Raw genomic sequence first — 22,810 nt, 5'->3', positions numbered from 1 at the left:
ACCTGCCGGTGGGCTACGCATGCTGGTGCCGCGCCGGGTACCGCCGCGCCGGCCCGCAGTGCCGCGACGTAGACGAGTGCGCGGAGCTGGCGTGCGAGCACGGCTGCAGGTACGTGTAGACAGCAGAACTGCACCGACCTGCCGGTGGGCTACGCATGCTGGTGCCGCGCCGGGTACCGCCGCGCCGGCCCGCAGTGCCGCGACGTAGACGAGTGCGCGGAGCTGGCGTGCGAGCACGGCTGCAGGTACGTGTAGACAGCAGAACTGCACCGACCTGCCGGTGGGCTACGCATGCTGGTGCCGCGCCGGGTACCGCCGCGCCGGCCCGCAGTGCCGCGACGTAGACGAGTGCGCGGAGCTGGCGTGCGAGCACGGCTGCAGGTACGTGTAGACAGCAGAACTGCACCGACCTGCCGGTGGGCTACGCATGCTGGTGCCGCGCCGGGTACCGCCGCGCCGGCCCGCAGTGCCGCGACGTAGACGAGTGCGCGGAGCTGGCGTGCGAGCACGGCTGCAGGTACGTGTAGACAGCAGAACTGCACCGACCTGCCGGTGGGCTACGCATGCTGGTGCCGCGCCGGGTACCGCCGCGCCGGCCCGCAGTGCCGCGACGTAGACGAGTGCGCGGAGCTGGCGTGCGAGCACGGCTGCAGGTACGTGTAGACAGCAGAACTGCACCGACCTGCCGGTGGGCTACGCATGCTGGTGCCGCGCCGGGTACCGCCGCGCCGGCCCGCAGTGCCGCGACGTAGACGAGTGCGCGGAGCTGGCGTGCGAGCACGGCTGCAGGTACGTGTAGACAGCAGAACTGCACCGACCTGCCGGTGGGCTACGCATGCTGGTGCCGCGCCGGGTACCGCCGCGCCGGCCCGCAGTGCCGCGACGTAGACGAGTGCGCGGAGCTGGCGTGCGAGCACGGCTGCAGGTACATGTACACAGCAGAACTGCGCCGACCTGCCCTCGAGCACTCCAAAATAGAATTTGAACATTGTACCAAAAACAAAAAGTTAATTAAGTCAATTACAAGTTTTAGATGATGGGTCCTTTTCGCTAAACTACGTCCGTTTGAACTGCTAATAAGTTCAAAAAGGGTTCTCTTAGTGAAGGAATAACAACTATGAAAAGAAACAATGGATACAGCAAATAAAATACTAATTGTGACGTTTGAATTTGTTCAGGAACACAATCGGCAGCTTCCATTGCAAATGCGAGAAAGGCTACAGACTCATGGAGGACGGCCTCAGCTGTGCGCCGATCTCCAGTGAGTACTCAACAATCTATAAACAATCTAGAAACGTCATTTTCATGTTCATCGTGACACGTTCATAACTTTGTCAGCCAAAGAAACGACCTTGAAGTTAAATTGAGAATCGAATCTTGATTCTCTTTCATCATCATCTCCTATCCGTTTTCGGCTACAGCGACTGCTTTTCTACCGCTGAGGGCGTCGCTGGTGCGCTCTCAGGTGACTGACGTAGCCAATCTTTGCAGCAAATGCGCGGTCACATTCGCTGCATGTCAGCACCCCTCCGACGTAATTATACGTGATGGTCACGGGCGGTCTGGCTTTTAGCTCGTCACGCTTAACGTCGAGCTCTATGCGTCGCCTGGCTTCAATATGCCTCTGCGTCTGCACAATATGCCTCCACTGTGGACGGTCACTAGTGATTCTCTTTACTGACCCTATATCAAGTGGGCGAGGGTAAACTCTGTTTTCTTTTGCTTCAGATGAACCGGCATCTCTTATCTTCACGAACCGCTACTACATCCGTCGAGTCACCCTCGACCCCTCACACACCAGCTCTCTCCTCATCCACGATCTCACCAACGCCGTAGCGCTTGATATGGAGTGGGAGAAACGGTGTCTCTACTGGAGCGACGTTGCCAGACTTGGCAGCTCGATCAAGAAGGCTTGCAGCGAGCCGGGACAGAACGCGTCACGATACCAGGTGAGCTTTGCAGCGACTTTGCCTAAGCTAAGCTTCCAAGGAGACAAATGTATAGGTTTTTACGTTGTAACAGGTTAGTACTGGACATCTATACCTTCAGACCCTAGGACCCTCGATTCACATACCAGCTCGCTCCTCATCCATTGATATGGAGTGGGAGAAAAGGTAACGGTTCTGGAGCGACGTTGCCAGACTTGGCAGCTCGATTAAGAGGGCGTGAAACGAACCGAGAAGTACCATAAAGAAAGCATTGCTGTTGCAGCGACGTTGCCAGACTAAGTTTCAGACAGATTCTACCTACAATACAAGATAATATGTGAAAGTGTAACAGAGAATCTTAACTTATTACTAAAACATAAAAATACATTAAATCATCTTTGAAAGCAGTTATCTAATTTCATTATTTTATCTACTTTATTACAGTGTTTATGTTTAAGCTAAAACTGATTAATCATTTCAGCTTCTCCACGGCGCGACTCTCCAAAACCCCGACGGGTTGGCCGTCGACTGGGTGGCCGGCAACATATACTGGTGCGATAAGGGCACGGACACACTGGAAGTGTCGCGCACGGACGGCGCACACAGACGGGTGCTGCTGAGGACTGGGCTGCAGGAGCCAAGAGCGTTGGCATTACATCCTGCTAGAGGGTGAGTGAGACAGACACAGTGTATATATTAGTACTCTTTTCATAAAGACACGGACACACTGGAAGTGTCGCGCATGGACGGCGCACACAGACGGGTGCTGCTGAGGACTGGGCTGCAGGAACCGAGGGCGTTGGCATTACATCCTGCTAGGGGGTGAGTGACATGGAAAAATTTTGAGTGCGTCTTTCAATCCTTGTCGTCGTCGTCACAGTCAAAGAAAATATATATGTACAACATCTAAGACATGACATTTGTATTGATAAGAAATTTTAGTTCAGGTTTCCAAGATACGTATGCGTAGTCCCTCAAAATCACCCAAAGTCACACAAAGGGCAATAGAGAGGGCTATGCTTGGAGTCTCTCTGCGTGATCGCATCAGAAATGAGGCCATCCGCAGCAGAACTAAAGTAACCGATGTAGCCCTCCGAATCGCTAAACTTAAGTGGCAGTGGGCGGGGCACATTGCCCGTAGAACCGATGGCCGTTGGGGCGAAAGGTTCTCGAGTGGCGACCACGTACCGGAAGGCGCAGCGTAGGTAGACCCCCCACAAGGTGGACTGACGACCTGGTGAAGGTCGCGGGAGTCCGCTGGATGCGGGTGACGCAAGACCGGTCATTGTGGCACTCTATGTCCAGCAGTGGACGTCCTCTGGCTGATATGATGATGATGATGAATTGAAAAGTACACATAATTTTTCAGTTTTTCACATTGTTTTGATTATACTTTCTAATGAAATTTTGTTTTCAACAGCACCATCTATTGGTCCGACTGGGGCACCAACGCGCACATCGGCCGCGCCGGCATGGACGGTTCCACGCCTTCGATCATCATCAGCGCCGGACTTGGCTGGCCCAACGCCCTGGTCATAGCCCACGCTTCGAATGAACTGTACTTCGCTGATGCGAGAGAGGACTATATCGCTGTCGCGGATTTGGATGGGAAGCATGTAAAAGTGCTGTTCTCTAGAGGTTAGTAGCGCTATCTATCGGTCACCTTTAGTCATTAGTGCCGGACTGGGCAGGCCCAATGCCTGGTCACAGCCCACGCTTCGAATGAACTGTACTTCGCTGATGCGAGAGAGCACTATATCGCCGTCGCGGATTTGGATGGGAAGCATGTCAAAGTGCTGTTCTCTAGAGGTTAGTAGCGCTATCTATCGGTCACCTTTAGTCATTAGTGCTGGACTAGGCTGGCGCAACGCCCTGGTCATAGCCCACGCTTTGAATGAACTGTACTTCGCTGATGCGAGAGAGGACTACATCGCTGTAGCTGATCTAGATGGGAAGCATGTCAAAGTGCTGTTCTCTAGAGGTTAGTAGCGCCATCTATCGGTCACCTTTAGTCATTAGTACTGGATGGCTGGCCCAACGCCCTGGTCATAGCCCATGCTGCCCAATGCCCTAGTCATAGCTCATGCAGCTGTAAAAACAATGACATTATATGGCGGCAGACCCGTTTGTGTAATTAAATATGTGTACAAAACGCGAGAGTATAAAGTATAATATTTTAACTTTCGCGTTTTGAACACATTAACTCACATTTATAGACGGGTCTAACGCACACACCATGTTTGTTTGTTGTGTTGTCACCATGTTTTGGGTACATTATGTGTAGTGGGTGGTTTGAAAATGTGATGTCTACCCCAAATTTTTCCATACACTTTTCGTCGGGTAGTTGCACAAATCTCTGTTTTGACATTTTGCTGGGACATCAGTCAGCCGCGACCACGACCAGTTAAACCTGTGTCGAAACGTCGGTAAATCAAGGTAATTGAATAAAATTCGCGTTAGACCCGTCTTTAAATGTGAGTTAATAGAGTATAAAGTGTTATTATCTCTTTCTCTCAGATCGCATGCCCTGGCTCCGTTTACATCACGTGTTCGCGTTGACCGTGTGGGAAGGTCGCATTTACTGGAGCGACTGGGAGACCCGGGCCATAGAGAGCTGCCGCCGGCGACCCAACCCGCACTATAAAGTAAGTCGGTCAGGGCAAAGAGAAAAAAGTACATAGAGTGCTCACTCCATACATCAGTTTTGGTACCAAAACGACTATTATTTTCGTAGTCGACATCTACTTAGCATCGAGTAGTGGAATAATTATCAGTACTGCTACTTGACAATACATGTTGCGGCGACCGAAAAGTCTAATGATCAACAATATTCAGCTAATATTATAACCGGATTAACCGGAACTCTATTTTCAACTCCTTCTGCTTCTAATATTAGTTGTAAATTGTTGTTCAATGCAATTTTCGTGATTCGCCACACGAGAGACATCTAGTATCGAGTAGCGGTACTCATAATTCCGCTACTCGATGCGAAGCCTAAATTTTTTCAACTTTGATGCCAAATAAGGTGATTGCCGTGGGGTAATCCCTTTAGGGCACAATTTAGTTAATAGATTATTTGTCTCATTTATTTTATATTTATTTAGATTATGTGTTTCGGTTGAAAAACAAATGAGCATTTAAAGTAAACGAATGTAAATAATAAGTAAACAATAAATCCACATTTTTCAGCCGAACGCTACAGAGGACCCTAGCTCGGGCGGTGCCTACGAATGCAAGACCATCGCTCACACCGTCCACAAACCTATGGACTTACGAGTTCACCACCCGGCCAGACAACCGGCGTCACCAGGTAACAAGTAACCGTCGAAAATACTTTTGAGTTTTAAGTGAAAACTTCTTTAGCGGCGCTGTGCACTTTTTGTGATGGGAAAAAATGTTAAACTCGCAAGAGCGTAAGACGTAAGACGTGACGTCACATGTCATTGAGTTTTTCTTTATTGATTTAAATGCCATCTAGTGAGTTTCCCTCTAACTGGTATAATATAACTCTAGTACTAACAGTGATGCAGGGACCGTATAACCGGTTTTATTAAATACCTGTATATAAACTGTCAAACGAATACCGGTTAAAATGTTATACCTATATTCGAATTAGAGGTATTGCTGTCATTCCGTTTTTGTCTTTATCGCTAAACTACACTAATTGACATAATGAAATACCGGTATTCATTAATACCTCAATAATAACAGGTATTCAGTATACCGGTAATGGTTATCGTATTTAATACCGGTATTCATTGCACTTGATCAAAGAGTAACCAAAAACTTTGCGACAAGAGGTTAAAGTTGTTGTTAAGTCCTCATGCTAATATTGATCGCAGTACAAGCGAAATATTTCATAATTTAACCACGAGCGTAGCAAGTGGTTCGAAATTGCGACCGTTTCAAAGCACGAGGTTAATGAATGAATTAATGAAAAGAATTAACCCCAGAAAACATTTCCATATGAAATATGAGCGCCGCGCCGGAGCGCCGCCGCCGCCATCAAAATTTTCGCGCCGCCGCCGCCGCCAAAATTTTCGCGTCGCCGCTGCCGACACTGCGCTATCGCCGTGGCATCGGCGTGACCTTGTTAGATACTAGAGTCTGTCTAAGCTAACTTTGCACCGATTTGAACAGAACAAAGTGAGGGAGTGTTATTATAATATAAACGTCATATTTTCATAGAAATTTGACATTAACGATGATATTTACACACGTTGTCGTTGCAAATGCTATGCAGATTAGTTTGATCGGGAATTTATTGCTTTTATATAAGGTGCTAACAAATTACAGCTTGGCAAAAAAGAGTAGAAATTAAAAAGTGGCAACACTGTAGTGTCGTCCCGTTTTCTTATATAAATTGGTTTGAAAGGGACGACACTACAATGTTGCCACTTTTTAATTTCTACTCTTTTTTGCCAAGCTGTAGGTATCGATATTTTAAGAGATGGTACTTTATATAAAAACAGTTAACTTTAAATAGAAATCAAGAAAACTTTTCATATCATATTTTTGTTTTATTTACCGAACAAAAAAATAAATTAAAATTATATTAATAAAATTAATTAAAAATAATCATTACGTGCATTTAACCACATAAAGAAAAAATACATAGAGTGCTCATGCTCACTCCATACATCAGTTTTGGTACCAAAAATACTATTCTTTTCGTAGTCAACATTAGTATCGAGTAACGGAATTATCAGTACTGCTACTTGACAATAGATGTTGCACCGACCGAAAAGTCTAATGCTCAACAACTTTCAGCGAATATTAAACAAGGATTAACTGGAACTTATTTTCAACTCCTTCTGCTTTAATATTAGTTGTAAATAGTTGTTCAATACAATTTTCGTGAGTCGCGACATTTGAGACATCTAGTATCAAGTAGCGGTACTGATAATTCCGCTACTCGATGCTAAATGTCAATTACGAAAATAATAGTCTTTTTGGTACCAAAACTGATGTATGGAGTGAGCACTCTATGCTTACTATATTTGTCTATGATTTAACTGACAAGATGTTTAACACTTTCTGTTTTGCCAACAATTTATCATCAACGTGTCATTTCATTTATCAACGTGAAGTGGCCAGTTAAAAAGAGGTCTCATTTAATTATCTCATTAACAGGGTGTTTTTACGTAGCAAATTTGTTTTCCAATTTTCTCAAAGAACATCATAAAACCTAAATGTTTCATACTTAAATATACTCCAGGAGTCGAGTATTATCAGCTGTAGAAATATTGGTAGCTAATTTGTTAGCACCTTATATTAAGTTCGGATATATAACTTTTTTGGCTAATATATATTAGACTGCATGCTTTCTCTTGTCTATGCTTAAGCTAAACATGTGGCAGTAGTTAGCGATTCGGTGGCCAGGTAATGTCAATGAATAAGAAATAGGTGATATGGAGTCTAACCTAATACGTCTATTCCAGAACATATCCTCAACAATTGAATGTAAAGGTATGAGCACGATAGTTGAAGTCACGCACACAACAACAAAATCATGTAATGACAGTGAGATTTTGAAAGTAATATTCTTTTTAGGCTTCCGTATTTCGTACCAATATCAAGTTGATATCAACTGTAAAAAAGTTTCTTGAAGGTTTTTTTTATAGGCTTTTAATATCGTACGTTTAAGTCGCATTCACTCATTGATTCATTCATACTATTTTTGCGATTAGTAGGTACTCTGTGCGAGCAGTGTGTGTAATCATTCACCTCTCCTGGCGATACGTACATATAATAACTATTATATTTGACTATAGCTACCCGCACTGACTTCGCACGGATAACACAAAACCTTAACAAATTGTACACCTAAACTAAAGCTTCCTCAAAAATCTTTCTATTGATAGCTGAAATCCGCATGAAAATCAGTTGAGTAGGTTTTGAGTTCATCGTGAACATACATTCATATAGTTACAGACAGACGCGGCGGGAGACTTTGTTTTATAAGGTGTAGTGAATTAGTGATAAATTCAATTAACAGTCACCTCACAATATAAATATGTTCATTGTGCTGCTTATCTACAGTTCATGGCATGAAAAACTTTTTTCCTACCATAATTTAATAAATAATCCTTGAAATTAAAAGGTTTGAATTCTCTTCGCATAAACCAAGTTTTCAAGGCTACGCCGCCGATTCGCCGCCACCGCCAACCAATTTTGACCGGCGAACCGTCGCCGGCTAAATGCCTATCGGGCGGCGCTAGACGTGCGCGCCGGTCGAAAATAATTGGGCAACGGCGCGCCACCAAAAAATCCACGGCGGCGGCGTGGAATTTTTCAACTTTTCAATATTAAGACGTATAATGAAAAGTCATGCTTAACCCTTAAATCGACAAGGGAAAAAATCTTAAAAAACTGTGTTAGTATCATTTTTTCGGTGTTATTATCTTATTAGGTATGTGGTTGTTTATTGTAGAAAAATCATGAAAAAAATCTATTTATAATAGTTTCGAAAAAAACATAGGTATGACAAATATGTTGGATGTTGCCAGGTTCGGTGTAAATAAAAAGATACGCTGCATAATGAAAAGACGTCTAGTATTTTGGACGTTGCCGAATATACAGTACTTTATATGCATAAGGTTTTTTTTTGTCAATATCATGTTTTTTTTTTAATTAATATAGAATAATTGCTTTTAATTACAAATACACTTACTGATAATGTCAACTTATGTTATGAACTAAAGTAAAACCTACTATTTTTATATTTTTCCAAAAAGTTTATAGCTCGTAGGTGGTAAAATTTTACCAGTCATTGGCGTCATTTTATTAACATTAAATCAAACTTAGCGGGGTATCGTAGGATGCAGCAACATCTGAACAATGGTATACAATAATGCATGTAATTTTATCAATATTTTCGTAAGAACTTTCTTAAATGAAATCGGGTCTGTCTCTTGATGTCTTGATGAACGCACAGGAAAAAAAATCCGTAATAATATTTTTTTATCTATTTGGTTCATTACGTTGTAATAAGACAAATAATGACTTAGTATGGTGTTGGTGCGACATAAAATAGTAGAAATTAAATTATATAACCAGAAAAATTCCGTAAGTACGTAATTATTGCCATTTTTAAGTAAGTATTTTACGTCAAAAATGTGAGAGTTACGTAGGAAGTGGCGCCCGCAATAATTTTCAACTATTTCTTATCGGACTATAACCTATTACATATTTTAACGCTGCATAATACTGTCTTATAAAAAAATATTCGGCGCGAATTTTAAACTACCGGCGGCGGCGGCGGCGCGCGTACTCCTTATGGCGGCGGCGCGCACGTCTAATCAGCGCTCATATCTTTGAGATTATAAACTACATACATAATAAAATACAATGAAATCAACAATTAAAAAACAATTAAAAGAATCAAATGAACGCTATTAAAAATGTATTCGTCAAAATCATCACCTAACAGCTAATTTCACCAGCAACATGAAAACGGGCATTCTAAGATCCGAATCTTAAATATTTACAACTTTACAAGCGGGCCGGACAACGTCCTTGACGAGTAGCGAAGGAACGAATCGTGGTACTACTACAACCGGTATTGGCACTTACTTATTACCGGTAATAGCTTTAGGAGTAAACTATCAAATAGTGGTATTTGTTGTCAATTGGCTAAACCGATAACACTATTGAATACCGGTATTCGAATACCTCTATTCGGAGCTTAAGTGATATAAATACCCAAATTCAAATTACACCGGTTATACCTCAATAATAACCTGTAGTCAGAATACCGGTAACGGTCCCTGCAGTGATGTGCTTAGGGGTTTCAAGTAATGCGACGAAATAACGCTAGATGGCGTTAATCTCAATTATTTCATAATGAAAACTTCTTTAGCGGCGCTGTGTAATGTCACTTCTGCCGGCACTCCCGGAGTGCAACCCGTTGTTTTTTATTGATACACTTTTATTGCCGACTGTACTTTCTTTCCCTTGCATGTATATCAAGTACTTCTCGAGAGAGGTTAGGTTAGGTTCTATTGAAATATGTTGACGATAGGTTTTTTTCTACAGAATTGACAGCGCTCTGCGCAAAGCTGAACTGCACCGGTCTCTGCCTACTCACGCCGGCCACAAAGGACAGGCCGGTCGGAGCGCGCTGCGAGTGCCCAGAACACTTCGTACTGCAGGTAGGTACATATTGGGAACGTGCGAAGTTGGTGGCGCTGATCGTCACAAAAACAGGTAATCTTATGGAATGTCCGACATAAGTACTAGCGGCAGCCGCTTGAACTAATTTTACTCCATAAGATTTTACGTAGAAATTCCGACAAAATGAGGGCAGTACCAGTCGTGCACATAGCGAATAGTCCGACATGAAATTGTAGAAAATTATTGAGGACGCCACTTCCTGCGTGACTGTCACATTTTTGACGTAAAATGCTTAAACATTGCAACAATTTATAGTTCGTTTTTTTAGCATTAGAAATAAAGGTGAACAATCTTGACGTGTCTTTTAATTGAAAAACAGATTTTAAAAATAAGTTACGGGAAATATGTATCAATTATGAATCCAATACGATCATTTATTCTTCTGCTTTCATAAGTAATAGATACTGATTTTTAAAAAGCGTTTTTCAATTAAGACATGTCAAGATCGCTTACCTTTCAAGTTCTTTCTAATGCTAAAAAAACAAACTTTAGTATGGATTTTTTTACTTCCATTTTATTTAATTTCTTCTATTTTATGTCGCACTGTACAATTATACATATTATCTTTTTTGTTAATATTGGCATTCCATGCATTTACATACCAGTGCTGCCATCTGTTGTGGCTAAGCAACAACTTGTAATTGTAACTCGAATAACGGTATATTTTTATTAGATTCAATAAATTAGTCTATTTCCAACTGTCATCACGTGGTTTATTAAGAGTCGCCTCCAGAAACTCGCGAACTAAATTGACATGAGTTTGACAAATAAAATGATACCAGGAATAGCAAAGAAAAAATTGTCACAAGTACATGTCGATAAAATGATATCGTTAAAACGAAATTGCACTTACTACCCATGTAATAATTATAAAGGGGTCACAATTGTCACAAACGATTTCGATTTATATTAATGTGACGAGAAAAGTGGTTGATTCGATTGTGACGTTACCGATCAAATCGGGAGGTGCGGATGCGAAACTGACAAATTTCAATGTTAGTATGCAGGTTTGGGGGCAACTTGTTTACTTCAAGAGCTTGGTTGTCGCCATAAATCTTAAATTGGTGATTTAATTTTATACATGTGGCCGGTAGATGAGATTGATCCATAATTATTTAAATTCTGATATAATTGTCAACTAGAATGTCCAGTTTAGGGACTGGTCTTTACAATCGAAGCAATAGGGATCACCGAGACGATTTAATTTTGAGCGTGCACACCACACAAATTAAATGAGAAATTAATCACATTGTACGAAATATTTCCCGGTCTGGGCCGGCCTTTTTTTGTATTTTGAGCCAAAATCACTGTTTCTATGTTATCACCTACAACTTGTTACTCTAGCTGTAAGTTTTCCTGCCAAATAAAACAAAATAAAATATTTATTTATTTACAATATGTTTATCCAATATCCTTGTCTCTATTACTATAACATTGCACAATTTTCGAAATACCATGTTACATTTGTAAAATAACTTAAATTACTTAAAGATACATTTTAACTGACCGCGCAACAGTAGCGCCCCTAATGGTGAATTCTCGCGATATTCTCTAATTCAAACTTTTTTGAAAATATCGATATGCACAGCACTGGCCAAACTGTGGTATCATTTGTGCACATTGACCTGTCAATTTAGTTCGCGAGATTCTGGAGGCAACTTGTAGTTTTACTAGAAACTATTGTCTGGTCGTCTGTCAAAATTGTATTTACACAGGTTTCATCTGAGATGTTTTTATTTATTTATTTTGTAATGGTTTTTAAATAAGTTGTTAACTAATATTGTTAAGTGCTATAAATAAATTGTTTGTTTTTTCTTTTTTCAGCCTGATGGGCGTAGCTGTTCGCCGAACTGCACGAGCGCGCACTTTGTGTGCAACACGACGCTTAAGTGCGTCCCGTTCTGGTGGCGCTGTGACACGCAGGTGGGAAAGGGACAGGAATATGTAATGCAGCCTGACTGACTATGGTTTATGTTAACATACATATTTTAAATATACTTAGGGCGTACTGAAATTTCCTGGACTGGCCACTTAGAAAAAATAAAAATAAGATAGGCTCATATACAGTATGTGTCTGACCATGGGGCTTTAATTCCAGGGCTTAATTTTACTCGTTAAACCGAGCTACTTTTACTATGGGACCAACCCTAAAATCGGGGAAAATTTTTTTGGCTTTTCCATAGAAAACATCGACATCTGATCAGACAAAATGTATGAATACGTAAAAAAAAATTTCGGGATTTCGAGGTTGGTGCCATAATAAAAGTAGCTCGGTTTAGCGAGTAGATTCGAGCCCTGGATTTAAAGCCCGATGGTCAGTAACACCCTGTATATCAGAATCCAGAAACTTTCAGTATGACCCACGTCTCCCTGTTGTAATTTCATTGGAGTGTTATAAATTTGAAAACTTTGCATTAGGTTGGTATTCCATCTGTCCATTTTCTTTGTCCAATGTCAGTGCGTCTCACTCTCTCATTAAAGCAAAATGAATAGAAGAATTCCACCCTTATACGTGTTAAAAATATCCTAACTCAAATCAATAAAAAAAAATTGCCATGTCCCTAGGATGACTGTGGCGACGGATCCGACGAGCCGGAGACCTGCCCGTCGTTCCGGTGTTCCCCGGGACAGTTCCAGTGTGGAAACGGCGGCCGATGTCTCCATCCCGCTCTAATATGCGACGCCACGCCGCACTGCGCTGACGGGAGCGACGAGAAAGACTGCGACACGGTAACTAGTTTGTCAAAGATCCGCTAGATGGCACTACGCCGCTAGCTGCGGTGTCTACATCGCGCTTGTAAAGTTTTTCCGTGAAACTATATAAGAGCACCGCGCTCTGATTTGTAGCAGGTATGAGATGGGAATATGGGAACTGCGATTACTAGAGTTGCTAATAGAAGGTACTCTATCCATCGCGTTCTACTATGCCACGCCATACTGCGCCGACGGGAGCGATGAGAAAGACTGCGGCACGGTAACTATCTTATTAGTTAATTAAGGATCCGCTAGATGGCGCTGCTTTTCTAAATAGCGCTACTGATGTTATTGCGACATGGTAACTATCACATTCGTTTATTAAGAATGCGCTAGATGCCGCTGTCTCGTCAGGTACGAAGTTTACATCGCGTTATACTTACTTACTTACTTACTTACTGCCGTGGCGCAGCGACCCGAAGTGGATCTTGGCCTCTGACACTAAGGAACGCCATGCTTCTCTGTCTAGCGCCGTTTCTGTCCAATCGACAGTACATCGCGTTATGCGCATAATTTTCCATTTCAGAAATACTAACATGAACAGTAAATTGTAATAGTACATTATTGTCGAGGCTCGGAAGTAGCTACTTGCAGGCTGAGGATTCGTTTTAAACAGACGACCTTGGGAGTCCGTTTAATTGAATCCGAAGCCAGCAAGTAGCCTTCCAGCCGAGTCATATATAGTGCTTTTCTCAAAAATGGTGCAAGAAATATAAATATCATAGAAATATTTTACAAAAGCAACGTTCGTACATATATATTTTGACAAAAAAAGGCCCTTCCCGCCTTTTTACTTTTTTTAATAAAAAAAAAGAAGTGTATTTTTCTGCCAAAAATACGCCAACCTATTTGAGACATCTAAATAGTCGCGGTACTATTCATCTGTTTGGCTGTTTAATGGGCCTGTGCCTTCATTTGATATGGTAATTTCAACTTTTAAAAAGTTTGGAACTCGACAAATAATGGAATTTGTATGCAACATTGCAGTCCCAAAATCGAGACTGCAATGTTTTTAACTTTTTAATTTTTGTCTGACCATAAACTACGCGCTTCGCGACCAATTGTTTAGACGGCAAAGTCGACTTTGCCGTCCATTTTTGAGAAAATTCTCTTTCCAGTTCACCTGCCTGTCATCGCAGTTCAAATGCCAGGGCAACGCGACGGCGGGCGTGTCGGCCCGCTGCGTGTCGGGCGCGGCGCGGTGCGACGGGCAGCGCGACTGCCCCGCCGGCGACGACGAGCTCGACTGCCCGCCGCGCTCCTGCAAGCCCGACCACGTGAGTTATTACAGCTTGCTAGTTCGTGCGGGTGACGCTAGATGGCGGTGTCACTTTACATATTACTGTCGAGTTTTGTTATGATACGATATGTATATGTCGGCGGCCGATCGTAATATCCGCCCGATGATAAGGTTCCTGTGGAAGGTTGGTATTCCATCTATCCAATTTTGTTTTAATGAGGGAGTGAGACGCACTGACATTGGACAAAGAAATTGGACAGGTGGAATACCACCCTGAAGCAACCTAACCATAGAGAAATACCGGGTGTGGCCTATAACACGAGCAAATAATCAAAACATAGACTGTACTCCTCAAACGGTGACACTTATGTTCAACAACTTTTAAAAAATATGAAGTATTTAGACTCCCTATTTTTCATACAAAATAAATATTATCATCAATGGACGTCATCGCCACGCCATATCATTGTGATTGACGTTGCTTGTCAAGCCTTAAACATAACAAAATTCGCAATACATTGCGTCTTTGAATAACTTGTAAAGTGTACGTATTAAAAATCAAACTACAAGTTATATTTAAAAGTCGCTGAACAAATGTTGATCAGTATGAGGAATACAGGCTACAGTTAAATTTTTTGCTCATATTACAGGCCACACCCGGTATAGTAAGACAAGAGTGCTCACTACAAACATCAGTTTTGGTACCAAAAATATTAGTATTTGCACAGTCGACATCTAGCATCGAGTAGCGGAGTTATCAGTACTTTAAGTAGTAGTAGTACTGTCAAATGACAATAGATGTATCACCGACCGGTAAGTCTTATCTTGTTGAGATTAGACAATTGTTTTGTCCAATGTCAGTGCGTCTCACGTCTCAGTCACTCATTAAGGTGGTTCTCCTTGCTCGATTTTCATACAACTTTCTTGGCACCCTAGCTCTTATTATATAGGGTTTCTTCACTTGTATATGTAATGTTTGGGTAGTATATATATTTCTGTCTTCGCTTAACGTAAAAAAATACTAGATTTTGATTAAAATTATTAAGAAAAAAGCCTTTGAATATTGGTAAAATTTTGCCTCATTGCTTGTTTGTGTGAGTGATGCTTATAGTATCGGTGTAATTCTAACATGGCGACTTCATTTGACAAGCAATCATTTTTAATTTGTCAAAGGTGTAACAGATGGCACTTTAAAACCGCAACACAGATTACCTGTGTATTTTGTTTTATTTTCACTCAATAGAGGGAGGTATATTTAATGCACAAAGCATGTTACGAGTATACCTACTTATTTAAGAATCTCCTTTCTGATATAATTTCATTCCCAGATTTAATATAACTTAATAATTATTATGATTATTACACAATAAAATACATTTATATATTTATAGAAAGGTCAGTCCAAACAATCATTCGCGTTACGGTCGTCCACCGAAAACCCTTGTGAATTCTGCTTTCGTTTCGGTAAATGTTCTCTGGAAAAGCCTATATTTATTGTAACAATGATTTTTAAACTAAAATACCTAGCTATATTTTTCTCAAAAATATATAGGTATGTGGAGAAAAATGTCATCTTCTTGTAAATAAACAAGATTCTATAATATCTTCTGCTTGTGCATAACAATAACATTAGTAGATGATATTTTTAGGGTTCCGTACCCAAAGGGTAAAACGGGACCCTATTAAGGACTGTTCAGTTTACTAAGCGGACACTCTTACACCTCTTTTAATCGGCGAATTTAAAATCAATTGACGTACAGCTCATAACAATATAATTAACAATCCCTTATTTATCAATTGCTACATATTTGTTCCCATAATAGTCAAATATTTTTCCCGAAGGACCGAACAAATTTGGAACATAGCAAGTTAGTTCTGCAATAAGGATGCACAGGCTAGTATTCACTGCGAAAAATCGTAAATATGTACAAATTTTCCAAGTTAAACGTGAATAAAATTATTAAAACATTTGCAGAGCATCATATGCTTGAAGATTTTACAAAATCCCGGCACAGAAGCGGCCCGGCCAATCCAGAAACAAAAGTATTGTCATGCGGCTGTTAAAATCAATAAATTACTTATCGGTTCGCGAAATTCCTAAGACAGCAGGCGTTAGAGTAGGCACAGATTAAAATATAAGAAGTATGTACAATAAATGGACCCATAGAAAGAAAAAAATGGACAAAATAATTACAGAGCAGCGAAAGCAATCGAAAAAAAGAAGCGTCAAACTGTACTACATTTTACATTAAGATAAATTTCGTAGCATTTTAATGGACAACGGAAAATGCGTAAAATGTTGCTGTAGTACGTTACCAATGGCCCTGATGCTACCATGCCGTTGTAGAAGATCATATATTCGACGAGGAGAGTAACATCAAAATTAACCAATTCATGAAGAAAGTCCTTGTCTGGCAGGCAATTGGTTCCTGTGGCCTTAAAAAGTTTGTTCTATTTTGCGACATGAACTTTGGTTGCGACATTTACAGAAAATAATGCATCTAATAACGAGTACTTTCCGTCTATCAGACGCATAATGTCACCTCTTCATTTCGGCCTGATTTGGCAAGTGCCCACTATGCTGGTCAGAAAGTAAAGCTACTGAATTTGAAAAACATTGATTTCGTTCAAAAACAAGTCAACTCATCTAATTGCCCGGAGCTCCACTCCATCGAGTGACACTAGACCAATGTGAAGATGCACTTAAAAAAGGGTAGATGAGAAGCTAAAACATTGAAAGAATTCAAACGAATGTTGTTTACAACTTGTCAAAAAGTGTCAAAAATTGATGTGCAGGCACTTGAACGGCGCAACCGTGTAAAAGTACGAAAATCTTACCGATGTTATTATATTATACTATATTTACATTAAAATGTTTTGCGTTGGTTTCCGTTTTTATTATATTTATCTAAATAAAGCGATTCCAGAATTAGAAAAATGTAATTAATACTTTTTTGTGTGTCCGCTTAATAAAATGAACAGTCCTTACTAAGACTTCGCTGTCCGTCTGTCTGTCTGTCTGTCACCAGGCTGTATCTCACGAACCGTGATAGCTAGACAGTTGAAATTTTCACAGATGATGTATTTCTGTTGCCGCTATAACAACAAATACTAAAAACAGAATAAAATAAAGATTTAAATGGGGCTCCCATACAACAAACGTGATTTTTGACCAAAGTTAAGCAACGTCGGGAGTGGTCAGTACTTGGATGGGTGACCGTTTTTTTTTTGCTTTTTTTTTGTTTTTTTTTGCATTATGGTACGGAACCCTTCGTGCGCGAGTCCGACTCGCACTTGCCTGGTTTTTTTTCAAAAATGCTGCCTTTCACCCGAGTTAAAAAACTACTTTTCATTTCGCATACGAGGAAAGTAAAATGCATGTGTTTTTTTAAATACATTTTTATAGTAGGTATTTTTGAGAGTAGGTATTTTCAATTAACAATTTGGCCAAAAGTAATTTATGGAATGGGGAGTCAAATATCAGAATGGAAATTGTATAACAAATCCATTTATACCCAAATTTCAATTGCTTATTGTAAAAAGAATAATAAAATCGTACTTGGAATTGGAACCTAAACTGCTCTAGTGCAGAAACGTATCATTTCCTGCACACCTTTTACAACAACAATGATCCCGGTTCACAGTTTTTTACATTTTTTGAGGAAAGTATACATTTTAGGAAAAAAGTGTCAATGAAAGAAATAATCCTTAATAAATTCTTAATAAAAAAGGTCATATTCATTTTTTTTATATGATGCACCTAATTCATGTATTAGCTAGTCAAAATTCGAAATAACATAGTTTTTACTTAGGGTTCGAAACTCATTTATTATACACGGTGTAACATGAGGAAACCGAATAATTTTAACAGCGTATTCCTGATCACATTTAGAGACAAAAATGTCCTATAAACTTTTTTGAAATTCGCCTAGTTTCAGAGTTAATACCAATAAAAAAAAACAAGTTTCTATTGTTACATAGTTCAAAACGCCTTTTTGATGGCGATGTTGCTACTATGGGATTTAGTCTAAATATCCTTATTGATATGTCAAAAAGTGACAAGTAACACTTTGCAAAAACTAAGTTTTACAAAAAAAAAAACCATTTTAAGTGACAAGTTTACCAATAGCATTTAATTTTTATATACAAATTCATTCATAAAATTAAAAAAAAAACCAAACCAAAATTTTTTTTTTGGCGAAATTGACCTAAACACATATTACATCATTTCTTTTTTTTTGACCTCATGTATACATTTTAGGATAAAAGTGTCAATGAAAGAAATAGTTCCTTATTAAATTCTTAGTAAAAAAGGTTATATTCATTTTATAACACTTATTATACAAGGTTTTTTTTTTTCAATTTATTTATTAATAAAAGAGAAGTTACATTAATTATTGTTACTTATCTGCCAAACTGCATAGCAGTTTGTTGGCAGAAAACTTATTCTACCCTCCACCATTGTAAAGTAAGTTAATTCTTACTTAATTTATAGCTGTGCGAGTGCGATTTCTTACAAACAGTTGTATACGTAACAGACAGACTTTAATTAAAAACATTTAGATTAGAATAACCATTAATACCATTAACCAGCTAACTAACTAGGTTTACCTATTTAGTCACTCTGTTACTGCATTATCATGTGTAAAAGGTAATTAGATTTCGTTATTAAATTTTATCTCAACCGGTCACCGGTAAACAATAAACATACGGAGTGAAGCTAAATAAAGAGTGTAAGATAATAAAGTCATCAGCAATTTAACATCCTCGCCCCATCATATGTAATAGACCAATTTTATATTGACCAGCGATCTTATGATCATGTGATTCTATTGTACCTACTTAAGGACAAGGGAAGCGGGTCATCTTGCATCGGTAATTCCATACAAGGCGGTCGTCCTTCACTATCCCCGAGTGTATTTATATTAGCGCTATACATAATTATACATTTTACGGCAACACATGCAAGGTAAGTACTAACTTAAGGTGGTAGGCAAAAAACATAAAACAATCGGTTGACATTTTCTTCATGTGACCCGTTCCAGTGTAAGCATAAATGTTTTTTTCAGTCGTTTTTTATACACAACCTTTGATACGTCTTGGCTGGATCTTAACTGATCTGGTACCTTATTTAAAATTGTGGGTACTAAATATTTTCTAGTGCGTTTTCCATAGTAATTGCAGACCTTCGGTACAAACAACCTACGAAGGTTTATTTCTTTGGTAACGCTTCTTGTTTGGATTTCATGTTGTAACGGTTTTTTATAATCATTACGTTGATACTGTTCCAATACTATAAGCAAAGACCGTTTTTCATGCACTGGTAATATGTTGCAAATCGGGAAAAGTTGGCTATAGTTATTTCTATTGGCCTGCTTTGTTTTATTATCGACTAAATATTTTAAAAATCTAACTTGTATTGCTTTTATTCGATCTAAATATGAAGGAAAGGTGCGGCCGTAGCTACTGAGACCGTAGGATAGTATCGAGTCTACAAGTGCATGATACAACATATATAATGTAGCTCTGTTTACTACACTTCGCAAGTGATAAAATTTTCCGAGCACAGACTTGAGTTTACCACATACGTTATTAACATGTGCCGACCATGACATGTCGCAGTCTACTGTCAACCCGAGGTACTTATAGCTATTCACAAAGTCTATTTCACTACAGCTGCAGTCTCGCCCCCCCTCGTGCAAACAGTCGTAATTATGCCCAACTATACTTAAATTCGCCTGCAGGGTTTTGCTATATGGTGAGCGTATGTGCATACATTTTGTCTTATTGAGATTTATGATAATGCCATTATCGTGTGCCCATTTAATTAGGTTGTCTAGGTCATTTTGCACTTTTTCCATTACAACCGCTATGTCTTTGTCTGCGTACAGCATGCACGTATCGTCCGCATACATATAAATCTTACAGTCGCGCACCACATTACAGAGACTATTTACGTGCATGATGTAGCCGACAGGACCATAGACTGAGCCGGTGGGCACGCCGTAGCGCACGGCGGCACACTCGCCGGCCTGGCCGCGCACCACCGTGCGCAGCGTGCGCTCCGCCAGGTAGGCGCGCAGCCACGCCAGCAGCGGGCCCCGCACGCCCTCAAGAAATGCGAAAGATTTTATTTCTGAGGTCAAATTAAAAGAAGGAAAAAATGTTTGTATGAGTTTAGGTCAATTTCGCCGAAAACAATTTTTTTTATTGTTTTTAGGGTTCCGTACCTCAAAAGGAAAAAACGGAACCCTTATAGGATCACTCGTGCGTCTGTCTGTCTGTCCGTCTGTCACAGCCGATTTTCTCCGGAACTACTGGACCAATCAAGTTGGAATCTGGTACACATATGTAAGTTTGTAAACAAATGAATTTTAAACATGGGGGCCACTTTTGGGGGGTAAATGAAAAAATTAAAAAATAAAAATTTTCAAACTATATCATGTTACATATCAAATGAAAGAGCTTATTGTAAGGATCTCAAATATATATTTTTTATAATTTTCGAATAAACAGTTTAGAAGTTATTCAAGAAAATAGGCAAAAAATGACTATTCCCCCCTCCCCCTTTATCTTCGAAACTACTAGGTTTAAAATTTTGAAAAAATACATAAAATAGGTCTATACCTATAGATGACAGGAAAACCTATTAGAAATGTATAGTCAAGCGTGAGTTGGACTTAATTACAGTTTTTGATCCGACTCCTACGGATTTTTTAAAGATTTCACTCACGTTTCGCATAAATAATGTTTAGTTTTAAGTTTATAAAATACATATGTATGTTAGTCTGTAAGGTATTTGTAATATGGGCCTATTTCCCTGAATTAAATATCTAAATAAATAAATAAATAAAATAAAAAATACATTGTTAAAAATTGTGTAATATACGGAATCCTTGGAACGCGAGTCCAACTCGCACTTGGCCGCCATTTTTTAATTTTTTGAATATATATGTATGTACATAAAAAGTAAATGTTATTGGTAAACTTGTCAGTTAACATGGATTTTTACTTTTTTTTCGTAAAACATAGTTTTTGCAACGTGTTACTTAATTGTCACTTTTTGACATATCAATAAGGATATTTAGTCTAAATCCCATAGTAACAACATCGCCATCAAAAAGGCGTTTTGAACTATGTAACAATAAAAACTTGTTTTATTTTTTTAAATTGGTATTAACTCTGAAACTAGCCGCATTTCAAAAAAGTTTATAGGACATTTTTGTCTCTAAATATGATCAGGAATACGCTGTCAAAATTATTCGGTTTCCTCGTGTTACACCGTGTATAATAAACAGAGCTCGGATAGGGTGAGCTATTTGCCTTATAATTTGACATGTCTTATGTCATATATAAGGCAAATAGCTCACCCTATCCGAGCTCTGATAATAAATGAGTTTCGAATCCTAAGTAAAAACTATGTTATTTCGAATTATAACAAGCTAATACATGAATGTGCATCATGTAAAAAAATCAATATGACCTTTTTTATTAAGAATTTATTAAGGATTATTTCTTTCATTGACACTTTTTTCCTAAAATATATTCTTTCCTCAAAAAATGTAAAAAACTGTGAACCGGGACATATTTCATGCAAAAAGGGGGGGTTGCGTCAGGGGGAGGGGAAGGGACGCTAGTGTGCGTAAAGCACCATACCCTATGGTATCATACTACATTCATAAAAGGCTGGCTATAATTAGTTTGTCTTCCCCATACATTAGAAAACAATTTAACCGAATCAATAGCATGAGAAATGAAACGAATATTTCTTGTTTTCTTTGCATTAGCATTTTTCTCTCGATAATTTAATCAATTTGCAACATAAGTAGAAGAATCCTCATATATCCATAAATATCAAAATATAAAAGGACATACATTTTCAGAAGAATTCCCCGTGCGACGTTGCCAAATGGTTTAAAGTACAACATGCTCGCAACGTTTGGATGTCAATAAGTCGACAATGAAAAATTATATTTCAAATCAATTCAAACTTGATATTTTTGACAGTAATGGGTTATTTAAATAAGAAGGCATTTTTCGCCCGGGTCTACTATGGTCAAATGGTCTAGTGGCTTTTAGCTACTGAGTATAAGTCTAACAAGTTGAACAGCATGACAGGGTTCAAACCACGAACAAAGACTCATTTCTTTTTGTATTTATTTATTTATTTATTTATTTATTTATTTTGTTTCATCTTTTTGGTAATTTTATATGCCTTATTTTAAAAGTTATTTTAAGTAAATGTGTTGTATTTGATTATTTCATGTAGGTATATCATTTCAATAAAATTTTGGAAACTTTTATTTTATACCTGGTCAAGCAAATCTTGTCAGTAAAAAAACCGGGCAAGTGCGAGTCGGACTCGCGCACGAAGGGTTCCGTACCATAATGCAAAAAAAAACGGTCACCCATCCAAGTACTGACCACTCCCGACGTTGCTTAACTTTGGTCAAAAATCACGTTTGTTGTATGGGAGCCCCATTTAAATCTTTATTTTATTCTGTTTTTAGTATTTGTTGTTATAGCGGCAACAGAAATACATCATCTGTGAAAATTTCAACTGTCTAGCTATCACGGTTCGTGAGATACAGCCTGGTGACAGACGGACGGACGAACGGACGGACGGACAGCGAAGTCTTAGTAATAGGGTCCCGTTTTACCCTTTGGGTACGGAACCCTAAAAAGGCGCGAAATCCAAATGTTCTATGAACGA

The 22,810-nt window shown here is 39.4% G+C and overlaps 1 protein-coding gene across 1 annotated transcript in view; it reads left to right on the top strand.

The window, feature by feature from the left end:
- The window catches only part of LOC134674191 (prolow-density lipoprotein receptor-related protein 1), a 154,348-nt gene that overhangs the window by 80,393 nt on the left and 51,145 nt on the right, over positions 1–22,810 (top strand). The window contains exons 61-70 of the mRNA XM_063532248.1: positions 1,179–1,261; positions 1,729–1,949; positions 2,410–2,597; positions 3,349–3,566; positions 4,446–4,573; positions 5,118–5,238; positions 9,966–10,081; positions 11,928–12,026; positions 12,669–12,833; positions 13,976–14,134. Coding sequence (XP_063388318.1) covers positions 1,179–1,261; positions 1,729–1,949; positions 2,410–2,597; positions 3,349–3,566; positions 4,446–4,573; positions 5,118–5,238; positions 9,966–10,081; positions 11,928–12,026; positions 12,669–12,833; positions 13,976–14,134 — 1,498 coding nt within the window. The remainder of the gene's footprint in view (positions 1–1,178; positions 1,262–1,728; positions 1,950–2,409; positions 2,598–3,348; positions 3,567–4,445; positions 4,574–5,117; positions 5,239–9,965; positions 10,082–11,927; positions 12,027–12,668; positions 12,834–13,975; positions 14,135–22,810) is intronic.

Source organism: Cydia fagiglandana, chromosome 19 (assembly GCF_963556715.1).
Source record: "Cydia fagiglandana chromosome 19, ilCydFagi1.1, whole genome shotgun sequence".
Taxonomy (NCBI): domain Eukaryota; kingdom Metazoa; phylum Arthropoda; class Insecta; order Lepidoptera; family Tortricidae; genus Cydia; species Cydia fagiglandana.
This window is presented reverse-complemented; position numbering and strand designations above follow the sequence as displayed.